Source organism: Lynx rufus, unplaced genomic scaffold (genome assembly GCF_022079265.1).
Source record: "Lynx rufus isolate CCGP_SWC_20201006 ecotype Redwood Valley unplaced genomic scaffold, mLynRuf1.p SCAF_1, whole genome shotgun sequence".
In the NCBI taxonomy this organism is placed as follows: Eukaryota; Metazoa; Chordata; class Mammalia; order Carnivora; family Felidae; genus Lynx; species Lynx rufus.
Window position 1 is genome coordinate 111,265,757 of NW_025814823.1, and position 17,033 is coordinate 111,282,789.

General features: G+C 49.3%; 1 protein-coding gene across 5 annotated transcripts in view; it reads left to right on the forward strand.

The window, feature by feature from the left end:
* The window catches only part of JADE2 (jade family PHD finger 2), a 50,066-nt gene that overhangs the window by 9,890 nt on the left and 23,143 nt on the right, over positions 1–17,033 (forward strand). For all 5 annotated transcript variants that reach the window (XM_047084750.1, XM_047084767.1, XM_047084773.1 and 2 more), the window contains 2 exons: positions 1,437–1,525; positions 14,310–14,467. In XM_047084750.1, the coding sequence (XP_046940706.1) occupies positions 1,437–1,525; positions 14,310–14,467 (247 nt within the window). The remainder of the gene's footprint in view (positions 1–1,436; positions 1,526–14,309; positions 14,468–17,033) is intronic.

The window sequence follows — 17,033 nt, forward strand, 5'->3', positions numbered from 1 at the left end:
TGGGGTCAAGGGAGCCGCAAAGAAAGAGGGGTCAAAGAGAAAAGGAAGCTTAGGGAGCCTCTTCTCAAATTTGGGGGAGGTAAGGGAGGTTTGTATAAGGAGAGAGCTTTTCTCTGGTACCAAAAGGCAGCTCTTCCCAGATGCTGCAGGAACCTGGGCCTGCATGGAATAGCCAAGTAAGGAGTTCTGTTCTGCCCTATGTAGGAGAGGTGCGCTGCCAGACAGATCCCACCAACAGTGCATGCTGGTGGGAGCCCAGGCTGAGGAAGAGGCTGAACTAACTGCCAGGGAGGCTGGGCCTGGAGCCCTGTAGCTCTAAACCTCAGTCTGTTCATATGTGGTGAGCAACTGGGATTTGGGAGATCTCCAAGGCCCCTTGGAGCTCCTGGAGTTTCACAGCCGCCCAACAGCTTGAAGATAGATGCGCCCAAGATGGCCAGTCCATCCCAGCCCCTTCCCTACCTCCAGGTCTCATTCACTGTCCTTTGGGGTCTGTTTGCTCGCCTTGGCTCTGGTGTCTAACCTGGCCAGCCCTTCCTCCCTGCAGCAGGAGATCACAGCATCCGGCCCTCTGTGGCCACAACCACACTGCCTGTGGCTTGTCTCAGTAGAGCCAAGAAGAACCGCATCCTCCGCTTCTAACTCCATTGCAGACGAAGGAACTCTTGAAGGCCAGGCACCTGCAAGAGTGGCTGTCTGGGCAGCTGCATCACAGTTGGGCAAGGGTACTCCCTTTCCACCAGCCCCCACCACTGTACACCCCCATGGCTGTTGCTCCTTTGACCCTTGGGGTGGAGGTCACAGTCTTTGAGTCCAGTAAGGGTCTTAAACCCTAATGATAATCGCTAATATTTATGGAGGCGGTGGTCTGTGCCAGGGACTGTACTACACTTTACAGGCATAATACTATTTCATCCTCCCAACAACCTTTTGCCCCCATTTTAGAGAAGGGCAAACTGAGACTCCCAAGAGGGTAAGTCATTTGCCCAGGGTGACAAGTTAGGAAATGGGTCTACTTGTAACATAGCGTTCTTCCCACCTCCCTTTTGTCCCTCTTTATATCCACTGGGCATCATCCCAGAGTATCTAAACCTGGGGCAGGAACGAAGAGTGGCCACAGAAGGCTTATTCTGGAGGAAGCAGAGGACCAAAGAGGGCAAGGGAGTTGTCACGGGTCGTACAGTAAACTAATACTGAGTCCTGGCCACTGCCTTTTATTTCCTAAGTCCCTTATGCTTGGTGAGTGGAGGAGGTATTCATGTCCGCATTCATCATTGATGAAGTCCAGAGCAGGGACAAGTGCTCACAGAGGTTTCCAAACCTGCTGAACATTCAAGCCAGATCCTTCCTTACAGGCTTCCTATCCTTGGATGTGGGTGGGTGGGTGGTGTTCCCTGCCTTCCAGGGGCCCCTAATGGGCTGTGCTCTCTCTGCAGGTCACGCTACATCTGCATCAAGATGCTCCAAACTGCCCAGCAGCACCAAGTCGGGCTGGCCCCGGCAGAACGAAAAGAAGCCCTCCGAGGTGGGTAGTGACAGGTGTCCAGAGAAAGATGAAGCAGTGGTGGAGAAGCCACAGGAGAAGAGACCTGTGGACGGTTAAGGGAATAAAACTCTGCAGATGTATGGGAGAGAGCGTTCCTGGCAGAGGGTCCAGTCACCAGAGCGAGGCCAGAGTGGTTGAGTGGAATGAATGGGAGGAGGGGGTGTGGATGCCAAGCTTTGTAGGATGTTGTAAAAATGTTCCAAGTGAGCTGAGCAAGAAGAGAAGCCTTTCAAGGATCATAAGCAGGGTAATGACATAGCCTGATGTTTTAATAAAAGGCCCCACTGACTGCTGTGAGGAGAAAGGAGGACTCTTTTGCAGTTGTCCAGAAGAAAAGCAGTGGTGGCTGAGAGCTGAGTAGTAGCAGTGGAGAAAGAAGCAGTAGGATTTGGGGTGTTCTGGTGGCTAAGCCAAGGGTGATGGGATGTGCTGATACAGGGGTGACGGCTGTGGTCCTCGGGATCATCTATCCAGTTAGGTTATCTGCTCCTTATTCTTCCTGTTTCACCTGCATTCTAAGTCTTCCTTACTCTGACCTGGGATGTTTCTTGTGGCAGGTAGAGGTGTTTGACTTCTTGAACTGTGGAGAAGTGTGTCAGGGGTGGGTAGTGCTGGACACGCGGGGCCATTGTGATCCTGCTTCTTGTGGCCACTGACAAATCACATCCTAGGGCCACATCACTCTCTTTCAGGTCTTCAGTGCATTGCACTGGGGACAGCAGATGCCCTTGGCCCAGACGCAATTGAAAGAGCATTGAACACCCAAGAAGCAGGGGTTTGAATCTGGGCCTTAAGAGAGACATTGTTCTGTAGCCTACAGAGTAGCCAGGAGCTGGGCTGAACACTTGACTTTTTTAATCCTTAAAAGTAACTTAGGGTTCTCAATCTTCCTCTTACAGTAAAGAAATTGAGGATCTGTATAGCCAGGACTTGACGCTCTTGAGGCCAGTAGTGCCAAGGGTAGAAGGGCCTAGAGTCTTGAGGCAGAGCTCCTGACATGGAGTGGGGGAGGGTATCTTTGTTCTGAGCCTGGAGTCCTCTCTCCCCACTAACCACAGGGGCATTCATGACTATGGGGGCCAATCCTGAGCAACAGTAGTTAGCCAGCCCCTAAGATGCAGTGGAGGCATCTTTTGTAGAACCTTGCATTTGAAAAATAACTCCCCAGGTCCTGGAGCTGGCCTAGCCTAGGACTTTTGTATGTTTGGCAGGGGAGGGCAGGTAGTTGAGACCCGATGTCTCCCATCCCCATCCTTTAACTTAGTGTCTTCCTTTGGCCCTGTGGGAGAGGGGTGGAGATGGAAGGAGATACCTCTAGGAATCCCGTGAGGACTGGAACAAGAGGTGGGCAGGGGGATGCTGTTTTGAGATTCTTAGTGCCCTCGTGGACTAGCCCTGCTCAGTGGCTATATGGGATGTGCTCAAGGGCACTGGGACATAAGAGGCAGAGTGTGCTCTAGAACCCTGGGAGCCTCTGGGGCTGCCTTTCTGCTCCTCCACCCTTATTCCCCACCTGTCCTCCCACCCTCTTCTTAGAGCCACAGGGGCTCCCCAGTGGCTATGGTTGAATTAGTAAAACAATAGCCACCTTTATGTGCCTTCCAAGTACCTAGGAAGCAGGAATTCTCTTCCCATTTTGGAGATGAGGATTCTGCCTGCCCCTGCTCTCAATGTTGGAGAAGAGTTGGGCAGTTCTGGGGAGCTCCTGGGGCTGGCTGGTTCCCCAGACTCTGCCTACCCTGCTTCCTCCAAGCTCCAGGAGGAGGTGGGGCCATTTCTCAGGGTAGAAATCCCAGGGGCAGGACTGCCATCTCTATCCTGGATAGGCCAGGGGCTGGGAGGAAACAGGTGTCTTCAAAGGCCGAGGGGAAGAGTGATTTGCATGGGGTTGAAAATTCCCCTCCCTCTTGGGTTTTCCAGCGCAGAGCCTTTGAACCTTTCTCCACCTAAAAATAGAGTCGAATCATCAAAAGGCCGTTGATGCCAGGCCTTGCTGGCTACTGGTTGTGCATGGCTCTGGGTTCGAGCCCAGGGGCCTCTGCAGGCAGCTCTGAGGCCTGACTGGCATCACCCGCCCTCAAGTCCTGGGCTCCAGGAGGGCTGAGGAAGTCCTCACTGCCTTGAACTGTCGCCAAGGACAAGCTTTTCCTCCCACAGCAGGCTGGAGTGCAGCCTGTGAGGTTTCCCTTGTCCCCTAAGTGAGGAGGCTGAGCCATAGCCGGCATAAATTCCCAGTGATCGTGGGGCCGAGAGGAAACCATCAATGAAAGCTTCCAAATAATTTGGCTCATGAGAAGGTAGAGATGAAAAGCAACGATTTGGCGGCAGATAACGTTAACACTAAATCTCCTCTCTGGGCTGTTCCCCTCTCTTTCTGTGAATGGGTTGGAGAGGCGGGCCTTTAGAGTCTGCTGGGCCTGGGGACCAAGGGCTTTGGTCGCCCTGGTGAAAGGGGATCTGGGAGTCCCAACTCTCCAGTGCTCTAAAGTAAGACACCTGTGGGGTAGTTGTCAGTCTGGCCCAAGGTCCCAGCCACAATGTTTGCAAATGGATGTGCATGGTGCATTCCCCTCCCTGGTGGGGAACCCTTGGTTCCCTTTGTCTCTTCATCTCTGAATGTGGACAGTGATGGCATGGGGGATTTGAGGGCCAGGAGCATATAGCATAGCAGCAGTACCAACACCTAGTTAAGCCAAAAGCCACAGAAAAGGGCTGGGCTTGGGTTTATGCCAGATGGGCAACTGCCCCTGTGATGACCTGCCAGGGGCTGCCCTTCCCAGTGCACCCGAAGGTATAAATCTCAGAGCCCCATCTACACTGGAGTAAGGTGCTGTAGGGCAGAAAAAAGTGTTCGGATCAGGAGTCAGGACCCTGGACAGGGCTGAGGCCTTGAGACCCAGCTTCCCCTCTGGCCTGTAACCAGTGGGTGCCTCCCTCAACCAGAGTGGGGGGGGGGGCGGAGTACAGGTCTCAGTACTGGAGCTGAAGGGACAGGCCCCGGGATTCTTGAGAGGCTGGATTTTTGGTAAAAGTGAACCAAGTCTGAAGTTGGCCCCTTTGGTAGTAGAAGGAAAAGGTAGTGTTGACCCCAAGGACACAGGCTGCCCCCTTCCTCTGTTCTGCCTGCCTATAGGATTCCAACAAAGCTGAGATTTGTCGCTTAAGGCTTAAGTCCTGAAGGAGTAGAAGGGATTAGCCTGCCCTGGGAAGGTGGTACTAGTGTATAAACCATGCTGAGGCCTTGGATTTCTGGCCTGGCTTGTCTGACCAGATGGTATAACCATTATTGGTGCTTAACACTTTGTGGGGCCTATTTCTGAGAATCTGATGGAATCCCAAAGATTATTCTTTTAAATATTAATACCAGGCCCCCATCCCATCCCACCTCACCCCCAGGAATTCTGACTTAAATGGCCTGGAGTGTAGTCCCAAGTATCTGTCCTTTTTTAAAGCCCTTTTGTTGGTCTACTGCCACAGACCTTTCTCCTTAATTTACTAAGACAGGAGGTCCTGGCTTCATCCTTCCTGGAAGGACCCTGAGGTTGAAGGAGGAAGAGGAGGCTTTCCAGCCTGTTTCAGTGAACTAAGCAAAAGCAGGGAGTGTGGTTGAGGGCAGGCCCCCAGCTGACCCCTACTCACATAGTGGCCAGGGGGACAGACAGGTTTCCATCGCCCTGGCCAAGCTATGAAGGAGTTCTGGAGGAGAAATGAGGCCAGCCCCCTGGGTTGGAGGCTGCTGTTTGAGGCTGTGTCTTCCTCAGGCCTGGGCAGAAAGGTAGAAGGAAGGGCAGGCCGAATGGTGGGGTTTCCCCTCCAGACAGGGTTTTCACGAAGTCTGAGTCCCCGGAAATCAGCCAGTGGGCAGGGACATGGGTCTCCAGGACCCAAGAGCTACTGATAATGATTAAACTCAGCAAGCACTTGAGAACGCCTGATAGGCCCAGCTGGGTGCTAGGGGTACAGAAAATGCAGGCCCTGTCCCTGGGGAACTGGTCCTTTGACTGGCAGCAGGATGCAGGTGCTACACAGGAAAGTGTCCGTTATGGGAGGTGCAGCCAGCTTTGCCACTGAGGAGCTCTGTGACTTTGGGCAAGTGACTCTATCTCCCTGAGCCTGCAGGTCGTTATCTATAGAGCCCTGCCATGGAGTTTCTGTTCAGTAGATAGGACTGTCCTTTGCTGAGGCCTCTGAAGCCTGAAGGTGGAGGAGATCCCAGAAATAAGTGGAGGTAAAACTGGCCTCCCTGGGGTCAAAGCCTTGATGGTCCCAGAACAGGGTAGGTAGGAGTTGGGACCTGACCGTCAGCTTCCTTTGCAGGCCCTGGTGACAAATCAGTATATCCCTAGAGGAGAGAATAGGGCCTCTCTGCGGGTTCCACAGGGGCCCTTCACCAATGCTCAGCTTCTTGCCCTAGGGGAAGAAGGGGCATGCTAGAAAAAAGTGATTCTTGTGAACAGTTTCTGTCACCACTGAGGTGTCTGCCAGAACCAGTGTCCGTGAAAGTTCCTATAGAAGTCTCCCCCACCCCTTCTGAAAAAGCAGCAAGTGAAGAGCAAGGATGAAGCTTATTGGCTTGACCTGTTGTTTCTAAAAATGGGACCCTTCAACCTTGGGTGAAGGCACGGGTAGCCAGAATGTGTTGCTGAGATGCAAAACCACAGGATAAATAAGATGTTTTCCTGGAGGAGTACAGGTGCTATGCAGATGTTTGAAATGACAGATTTTATATTAAAACAGTGATGGCATATATTGTAACAAAATGCCCATAATCTTGAGAGGTCAAACAGGAGAAATCGAAAAAGGTTTCATGTTTGCCCCGTGGTCTTAAGCTATGTTTATAGCCAGCGGCTCCTCTGCCGCCCCATGAGGCAGTAAGGCAGCCAGGCGGGCGATGAAGGGGAGCCCTTCCACTGGGTTAAGTGCCTACTTTCTGAGACTCTCGCCGCCTTCCTCTGGGGTGGGGGGCAGAATCCACTTCTAGTATAGTTGGAAACACCACTGCTCCCGCCAGCTGGAAATTCCTCCTGGCCTCTGGGGCTTCTCTTGCAAAAGAAATGTGTGTAATAAATTCTTTAAAGAGCAGGAAGTGCTGTTATCCTTGTGAAAGAGAAAGAGGGTGTGTGTGAGAGAGACAGAGACAGAGAGAGAGGAGGGGGGAGAAGTGTCTGACCAAATCAACCTAGTGGTAGCTTGGATGGGGCTGGGCAGAGTGTGGCTACGCTCAGAGTGCTTCTCTGATGTTTTATGCCTAATTTAAGTTTGTTCTTGGCTTGAGATATTTTTATCGTGTTCCAGCCCAAGAAAGAGTTCTTTTTTTTTTCTCATATCAAAGTATCCTATTTATTTCAATGGCAAATATAAAGGAATTAAACTACACACTAATAAAAATATTTAATTGTTAAAAATTCAAACAAAAATTCCCAAAAAAGTAGTAAAGCCAAGGAAATACCCTCATCAATTAATCTCAAAACTTCACTGTAGAAGTAGTCTAAAAAATTTTCATTGCAAAAAAGCTCATATAATGTTATCTACTATTATCAGTATTATCGCTAGTTACCACTTGACTACATTTTATATCATCTAGTCTAGCACAAGAAGAAAAGTTATTGAAGATCAAAACACATGCATATGCTTCTTCAATATCAAAGTATTATCTGTATTATTAGGAACTTCAGGTTTATAAGCAAAGGGTTCTGATCAAATAAACTGACCCAAAGAGTCTTAACAATCCCCTCAGCCTATGAACTGGTCTTCTTTCTGACTCTAGGCCCTGGCCTCTCTTTTCTTAGAGCATTTTCTTTTTTTTTTTTTTTTTTTTAATTAATTAATTAATTAATTAATTTTAATTTTATTTTTAAAAATTTACATCCAAATTAGTTAGCATATAGTGCAACAATGATTTCATGGGTAGATTCCTTAGTGCCCGTTACCCATTTAGCCCATCCCCCCTCCCACAACCCAACCAGTAACCTTCAGTTTGTTCTCCATATTTATGAGTCTCTTCTGTTTTGTCCCCCTCCCTGTTTTTATACTATTTTTGCTTCCCTTCCCTTATGTTCATCTGTTTTGTCTCTTAAAGTCCTCATATGAGTGAAGTCCTATGATTTTTGTCTTTCTCTAACTAATTTCACTTAGCATAATACCCTCTAGTTCCATCCACATAGTTGCAGATGGCAAGATGTCGTTCTTTTTGATTTCCGAGTAATACTCCATTGTATATATATATCACATCTTCTTTATCCATTCATGCATCGATGGACATTTGGGCTCTTTCCATACTTTGGCTATTGTTGATAGTGCTGCTATAAACATGGGGGTGCATGTGTCCCTTCGACACAGCACACCTGTATCCCGTGGGTAAATGCCTAGTAGTGCAATTGCTGGGTCATAGGGCACTTCTATTTTTAGTTTTTTGAGGAACCTCCACACTGTTTTCCAGAGTGGCTGCACCAGCTTGCATTCCCAAAGAAAAAGTTCTTAAAAGAAGAAATATCTGGCTGGTTCCTTGGCAGTATTTCAGTGATTAAAGTACAATGCAGGCCTCAAATGAGTGGTTTACTTCTTTGAGTCTCAGTTTCTCTGTCTGTAAAATGGGGGTAATATGAATTAGGTGAGGTTAAGCGTGTGTATGTGTATGTATATATCACGTACAAAAAGCATTTAGCATGCACCTTGTTTTAACAGGACAATGACTTTTCAACATTAGCTATTGTTTCTAAAGAGATGAAGTGCTCAGAAAAAGCAATTGTGATTTAAAATGAGGTATTTGGAGGGTGCCTGGGTGGCTCAGTCAGTTAAGCATCCAACTTCACCTCAGGTCATGATCTCGCAGTCCATGAGTTTGAACCCTGTGTCAGGCTCTGTGCTGACAGTTCAGAGCCTGGAGCCTGCTTTGGATTCTGTCTCCCTCTCTCTCTGTCCTTCCCCTGCTTGCGTTCTCTCTCTCTCTCTCTCTCTCTCTCTCTCTCTCTCTCTCTCTCAAAAATAAACAAACATTAAATAAATAAACAAACAAAACGAGGTATTTGGTAGTAATTTCACTTGGCTTTTTCAAGACAGACCCTCCATTTTGGGGGAGATTAGGAGGAGGGTGCCACTCCTACCTTTACTCCTAATGTGGACAGAGGTCAAGGAGAGGCACTCTTGGCCAGGCACTCTTGGCCAAAGCTGTTTTCATTGGCTTTGGGACAGTGACCAAGACCAGTTCCTAAAGTCCACCTAGAGGGACCTTTCAGTTCAGCCCCCTGCCTCCACTCTCCCTACTAGGCAGGACAGGAAGCTTCAGAGTTTAATCATACTTAGACAAATCCTGGGGTTCATTCATTCATTCATTCATTCATTTGTTGTAAACCATTTCTTTTTCATTTTCTTTTTCTTGTTTTTTTTTTTTTTTTGAGAGAGAGAGGGGGCAAATGAGTGAGGGTGGAGTGAGAGAGAGAAGTGGGGCTCACCCACTGCAGGGCTCGAGCTTGCAAACTGTGATTTCATGTCCTGAGCCAAGGTCAGATGCTTAACTGGCTGAGCCATCCAGGTGCCCTGTTGTACCCCATTTCTTGAGTACCTGGTGCATGCCAGGCACTGTGCCGTAGAGAGGCACCATGATAAACCAGACACATGCAGTCTCTGCTTTTCTCAGCTTAATTACTAGAGGAGATGGACATTAAACAAATTATTACGCAAATAATCATATTTTATAATTATGACAAGTGCTGGAGCCTTTCCTTAAGTAACTGAACTTCCTCTTGGTGTCTCTTGGTCTGAAATACTCTCTGATACAATAATTCCCCCTTGAGAAAAGGAAACAGGCCAAGGTCCCAGGATGAAATAGTCAAATAACATCCACAAGTCTTGTGATCACATACGAAATACGAGAGCTCTGTGCATAGCATAGTGAGAGTTGCCTGTTGTCACTGTCTTTGCTTCAGGAGGTCGTACCAGACTCCACTGATGGTTTCTGGCAGAGTCTGTTTGGGGTTCTTCCTGGGGAAGTAGGTGTGGAAAACCAGACAGATGGCTCAGTGGCTGTAGTCTTCAGTCTCAGGAAAAGGAAATGGAGTTCAAGGCCATGTGCATTGTTGCTAGATCTGGGGAGAACACGGTCTTCGGCTCCCTCCAGAGCCATGTTGGCACTTTGGCATTCAGACTGGTTATTAAACATTCTTCATACTGTTTGAAGTTTTAGACCTTTAACCATTCTTCATACTGTTTGAAGAAGCTACAATTAACATCTCCCAGGCAGCTCAGAACTTGGTTGCTAGGCAGCAGACCTTTAAAGACAATTTGTCATTTTCTGCCATAAGAGAAAAAATAGTAAACATTCACATTCTTGGAAAATTGCTTGTTTTCCAACTTCCAACTTTCTTGCCATGACAAGGCCTCCAGTTCATCAGCGTCCATTTTATTCTTTATTTAGTTTTCATAAATAATTCAAAGGCATTTTAGAAGAGTAATTGAGCTTCTTTCAAGCATAACCTCTGGCTGTTTAGAACAAAAAGGATGTTTGGGTGATAGTGGGGTTGCCATATTTGTGGACAAGTTTTATATAAATGCACAGAGGCTCCTTTGGAAGGTACAGAGTACCAAGGTGCCCAGCTTATATGTAGCCTTGGGCAGTAACCCAAGAAAGTGGTGGTAGATTCGTGAAAGGCTTTTGAGTCATTCAGCCTTTGTTGGCACCTTGCATGTGCTAGGCCCTATGTACACTGTTGGGCCCCAGCCTGTGACCCAGCTGGACCTCACTGAACTCACCTCCTTCATGTGGGGGCTATGGAGTAGGAAACCAAGGGATTCCAATACAGGACCTGTGGGAGTTCACAGGAAGCCCAGAACCCAGCCTGGGATCCGGGAAGGTTTCCCAGAGCACATGTGGACCCGTCTGAGACCTCCAAGATGAAACAGGCCAGCCCCACTTTGGCAAGAGAGAAGAGCGTCCCAGCAGGGTCCTCCCATGTGCCAAGAGTGAAAAGTGCTCAGGAGACTGAAGTGTATTTGTGTGGCCACAGGGCCTGGTAGGCCCTACAGCACAGCCTGAGGGAACAGTGGAAGGCCATTCAAGGGCTTGGAGTTTGCAAAGGCCACCATCTAATTTACATAGTCCAGCCTTTGGGGGAGCTATCTGATTTGGCTTCTGTGCAGGCAATGAGCAAGTGGCCAAAAGGGGCAGAGGGGCTGTGGGGGGAGTGTTGGGTGGCTCATGGCCTAGGATCCTGTGCCACTTGCAGCATATAGGACCTTGTGTAGGTTATTTAACTAACTTTAGTTTCAGAATAGGGATGATGGTAGCATCTACCTCACAGAGTTAGTGTAAGGACTCAAATTAATTGAAGAACTGCCTTTAGACTGGTGCTGAATACCCAGTGCTCCTTAAGTGCTGGCTGCTACTATTAGGATAGTGCTCCCCTGCCTGAATTTCCATCAGTCCCCTGCCCAAAAGGACCACTGTGTCCAGTCTGCCACCTGCTACCTAAGTGACCTAGGATGAAACTTGGAACTGTCTTGGGGCTAGACTCTCTCTCTCTCTCTCTCTCTCTCTCTCTCTCTCTCTCTCTCCCCCCCCCCCCCCCTTCTCTCTCCCTCCTGAATCTCTGATCCAGTTGAGCCTGGGATTCCTTCCTGCAGAGTTCCAGTGCCACTCCTGTTCCTACCTCAGGGCCACCTCTCCCCTGCTGGTGTGGCTTGGCATTCTGGCTTCCCAGACTCCAGCTTGGGTAGTGTGCTGGTCCTTGGGCTTTGAGCCCTGCTTGGGGATTTCAACTCTGCATATATCCGTGAGGTATCTCACCCTGTTAGTGCGTGTTCAAAAAGCTCTGCCAAGGGGCGCCTGGGTGGCTCAGTCGGTTATGCGTCCGGCTTCAGCTCAGGTCACGATCTCGCAGTCCGTGAGTTCGAGCCCCGCGTCGGGCTCTGTGTTGACAGCTCAGAGCCTGGAGCCTGCTTCCGATTCTGTGTCTCCCTCTCTCTCTCTGCCCCTCCCCCGTTCGTGCTCTGTCTCTCTCTGTCTCAAAAATAAAAAACATTAAAAAAAAAAAAAAAAGCTCTCCCAAGGAGCCAGCTGGGGGTCTCAGACTCCTCAGATAATTCCCCAGAGCGGGCCATTCATTCATTCTTTCATTCATTCATTTCATCACTATTTACTGAACACCTGCTGTGTGGCAGTCTTTATGTCAGGCACTGAGAACATAGCAGAACACAGGACTGCTTTGGCAGGGGAGATGGCAAGAAACAAACCACAGGAGCACACCAGTTAATTGTGGGGGTGTTAAGTGCTGGGACGAGAGGCAGGATGACAGGGTGGAACATGGCTCTGTGGGGCAGTTGGTGCTCCCTGAGTCAAGGTGAAAGGAATCCTGAAAGAGATGATGCTTATACTATAGCGCAGGATGAGAGAACTGCAAAAGGTTTCAGGCTTACCCGTGCCTTTTTGGAGGGGCACTTAGTGACCGTAGTGAAGGGTTGATTTCTGGAGCAAGGTGATACGCCCTCCTGGGTGGGAGGCTCCCCATGGCATTGGAGTGACAGGGCTTCGACCTATACCACTTGGCTTACCTGGATCAGGAGAATTTGGAGGCAGTGATGAGCTGACTATGGGTTCCATTCACCCCACCAGGTCCTGTCCTGGGGCCCAGAGGGGAATAGCCCAGCTCCAGCCCTGCTGGGCTCGTAAGAGGCCTTAGCTGGGAAAGACCCATGCCAGCAAAGGGGGACTTGTGAAAGACAGACAGCACAGAAGCACCCACTGCCTGAGTTTGTGTTCTTGTATCAGCTGCCTTACTGCTTGCTAATAAGATATGCAAATTATCAGGGCTGTGAAATCTTCCCCACATTTCATCTTCTGCTTAATTAGCATTTAATCGTAATCTCATTTTAATTTTTTCACACTGGCACCCTAATTAAATGTTAGGGTGTTAGTCTTAACAATTAAATTATATTGGCAAATAGAGTCTTCAAGAAACTTGACCTTTTTCAAGCCAGGGCGCTCTCTAGCTAGATGCAAATGTTAATTAGATTTCTGGACGATGTTGCCTCAAGCCCCCTTAGTGCACCCATTTCAGTTGTTTTCTTGCTGTTGTGGCCCTAGATTCAAATGAGACACACACAGCCAAGTGATTTGGGCCCCTGGCAGGCAGAGGTTGCCACTGAACGGGTTGGTCATGAACCCCTGGAAGGCCAGTGATGCTGGTTTTTCTGGGGAGTGTTTGGTTTGGAATTTGGTCAGAGGCCTAGAAAACTCATTGAAGTGGTTTCTCAACTTGTGATTCTGATTTGATAATCACTGGGAAAGTTGGTGCCTAAGCAAGTCACATAGTGTCTGGAGCTGCCACCAGGTCCTGCAATATCCCTTTGTGGGAGGCCACAGTGAGGTCAGGCAACTGGGCAAGAGAGGCATTGCTGGTGTCAGCTGGGGCTGGGCTTGGAGACTGTTCCAGGGTGGAAGGCAGGGAGTTGGGGGGGTGGGCAACAGACAGAACTTTGGGAAAAGCAGATTCCCCCTGAGTTCCCTGTAGCCCAGAAGAAAACCAGAGCATGAGGGTGCAGACATTCATGGCCTGGTCCTGAGAAGTTTTGGATGGGCTTGACTAAGAAGGAATGCAACCTTCTCTTCTTCTTACTCTGTCACACACAGAGGATGGCACTTTGTTGCCCCGGCTGAGCAGGAGACACAGTGTCCTTGTTCTTGAGGGACGTTGGAGTCCCTGGCTCATGGGAAGCTATTCTCTGAGCTGCCCCTGGGGACTGGCCTCTCCCTCAGCTACTTATGTAAGATTCTGATATTTGCCTGGGGTTGGTGCCCTGTACTTCTTCACACCTCCATTTGAGCCTGTGGTTGCAGTACTAACATAATTTTAAGTTTTTATTTATTGATTTTGAGAGAGAGGGAGAGAAAGATTGAGGATATGAGCAGGGGAAGGGCAAAGAGAGAGAATCCCAAGCAGGTTCCATGCCGTCAGTTCAGGGTCTTGTACTCAGTACCATGAGATCATGGTCAGACGCCTAACTGACTGAGCCACCCAGGCGTGCCCCCACCCCCAGCTTTTTTAAGTGTTTATTTATTTATTAAAAAAATTTTTTTTAATGTTTATTACTTTTGAGAGAGAGGGACAGAGCAGGGGAGGGCCAGAGAGAAAGGGAGACACAGAATCTCAAACAGGTTCCAGGCTCTAGCTGTCAGCACAGAGCCTGACACGGGGTTCGAATTCACAAATCATGAGATCATGACCAGAGCTGAAGTCGGCTGCTTAACTGAGGCACCCAGGCACCCCTTTACTTATTTATTTATTTATTTATTTGTTTATTTATTTATTTATTTATTTTGAGAGAGATTAAGGACATGAGCAATGGAGCGTAATTTTAAACCTTCAGTAGAAATTCCCCAAGCAGTCACTTAATGGCAGTATTGCATTCACAGAAGCCTTCCTGCCATCTGATTTTTCCCTTAGGTTTTTGGCCTTTCTTAGCAAGTTTTTCCTCTTCCCTGAGTTCCACTCCCATCCATCATTCAAACTCTGTTCTTTAACAGATCAGAACACAGGTGAATTCCGTTCAGCACATTTATTGAACATCTCTGTGCAGAGCCTCTAAGTCAGCTGAGTTCAGGGAAGGTGTGTTAATGTAATTATTGCTTTTGTGTTGGCTTCTTACTTTGAAGTAAAGTGGGGGCAGTGCGGTGCGGACAGAAAGCCCACTGGAGTTGCATTTGCCTTTTCCTGCCCTGGCTGTGGAGCAGACCACCCTGAGGCACTCTTTCCACTCCTGCTCCTGACAGGTGTTCCGGACAGACTTGATCACAGCCATGAAGATTCCAGATTCCTGCCAGCTCAGCCCGGATGACTACTACATCCTGGCCGACCCATGGCGACAAGAATGGGAGAAGGGCGTGCAGGTGCCGGCTGGAGCAGAGGCCATTCCAGAGCCTGTGGTGAGGTAAGTTGGGCATCCCAGGGTAGGAGACCCTAGACAGGGGAGGCTGGGACAAGGGACCTTTGTAGCCTGTCTCTGTTCTTAGATTCTTTGGTCCCACAAACCATTGAAAATTTCCAGAGATACTGGCAGTTTGCCTTTGAGGCTGAGGGCCCGGACTTGGGCTCAGCTCTGGAGCCAGATGGCTTAGGTTCAAATTGCCACTCACATTCAGTCTGACATTGGGCCAGAAACATAACCTCCCTGGGCCTTGGTCTCCTTGTCTGTGAAATGGGAATGACGATGGTACATCTACTCCCTATGGTGGTTGAGATGACATAGGGAAACGACGCCTGGAAGACATTTGGCATGGGACCTGGCTCACGCAAGCACTCAGTAAAAACAGGCCATGAGTTGTCTTCACATCAGTCCCAACTGGGTCCCACAAGCAGGTCTTATCTGGGAAATCTCCAGGCTTTTTAAATAGTCTTTAAGTCAGGAATAAGCCATGCTCTTGACTTGTTAACTCCTTTTTGAGAGTTCTAAGTGGGAGGGAGTTGAATGCTGACACACAGCAGATGCTCCGGAAACAGTTGCTTCCGGAATCCCAGGAGGATTCCCTGCCAGGGCAAGGTAGGAGCTAGGTCAGGGTATATCCTCTCCAGGCTTTGTAGCCTTCAGGTCTTGTGGATCACAGAGACCCGTGGTGCCTCATGACTGTGGCCTTGCCTCCAGCAACAGAGGTCAGCCAAGTGATGCTTTCTGCATGCTACAAAACCCTCTAAGTCATGTCTCTGGGTAGAGGGACCTGATGTCCTGACCTCCCCGGCCCACCGGCACTCTTGGCCTTGGCAGCCCCATGGCTCTCACTTAGGCCCATTTTGACCAGGCCTGGGGCAAAGATTCCAGCCCTGACCTCCCTTGACATTGGCACTGTTGCTTTCCAGTAGCCACACCTATGAGTGCCCGCCTGGTGCCAGACCTGTGCTGGACATGGAATTACAGAGGCAGATAAGACTCTGAACGCTGCTTATGTGCTCTGTGAGGACCGGGGGCTGGGCAGGGCTCATCCTGTGGCTGCTGAGGGCTGAGTGCTGGGCCCTCTGACAGTCAGGGGAGCTCTAGTATTCTCTGGAAGGGAGAATATGTGGGATTTGGAGAGGAAATGTATTCTCCACATCCCCTCCCCAGGGCCAGAAATGTGGATTAAGCTCCTAGCCAGTTTGACACCTTTACATCTGCAGACTGTGCAGACTGAAGAACTACCACTAACCTATTTGAACTAGTTTTCTCCTCTGTAAAATGGGCCCGATAACAGTAGCTGCCTAATGGTGTGGCAGGGATGAAATGAGAATACACATGGCAAGGGCCCAGGGCAGTAAAGGGGAGGGGCAGGCCACCAGCTGGGCCGAGAGGGGATTCCTGATTAGGCTTGGCCCAGCTGTCTGTCCTCCCTCCTCGATGTCAATGTCAGGTGGTTCCGGAAACATCCAATGGCCTGGGTAATTAATTGCAGATGCTTCCACACCAGTAGCTTGGCTTCTGTCTGCCTGCGTGGTGCTTTATCTGTTGACATCAAGAGGAGAGCACGTGTTCAGACTGCTCTGGCTTTTCTAGGTGCATTCCCTGCATATGCTCAGCTGCTCTAAGCTGACAGGAGCCAGGCACTCCCCTCCTGTCTGTGCTCTTTGGAGAGGATAGACTAGAGGTAGGGAGGGGCTGTTTCCTTTGCAAAGTCTTCCCTATCTCCCTCCAGCCCAGTCCCGCCATCTTCCAGGGCACCTCCCATTGCAAGGCCCTTATCTGGAAGCCAGCACAGCAACCACCATGGTCAGAACTATTAACAGCAGTGCTTCCTGAGGATTCACTGTGCTGAGCCTGCTATGTTCATCTTCTCATTTAATTACCATATCAGCCCTATAAGGTACATCTTACTGTCCCCATTTGATAGATGAGGAAGTTGGGAAATTCTGGGGAATTCCCTGTATGACCGCCAGGGCCTAGTGGGCTGGGCCAGGAAGTCACAAGCCAAGGGAACAAGCACTGGGTTGCCCCTGTGAGGCCCAGAGAGAGGCTGTGCCCCCATCACGCTGTCATGCTAGCTTTCATTGCTATTTCCCCACTGCTACCCCAGCCTCCTCTGTCTCCCTTTTTGTCCATTCTTCCCTGGCCCTTTGGCAGGTCTGCCTACCTCATGGTCTGAAATTTATGTGGGTAATGAGAACCTGTCTCAACCCCTGATCATGAATTGAGTGATGGCCTGTGCTGCTCCCTCATTGTATCCAGAAGATTCAACCTAGGGCAAAACCAGCCTCTGGTGTAGGTATAGGCTTTTGAAGTAGAGACCCTCCCCCAGATCCCAGCCCAGGCCATCTTCCTTCTTCAGCTGATCTGTGTCCTGCTAGCTAACAGTTGAGACTGAGACCTTGGCTTAGGGTCAGGTGATCCCCAGCTGGCAGAGATAGCTTCTTCCATAGCCAGAGCCAGAAGAGGTGTAACACTTGAGGATGAGATCCCCAGGAAACACAGGAAATGCCTTTTCTGGTGTGAGCCCCTTAACCCTAGATTCTCAGAGAAAGAAAGGAACTTT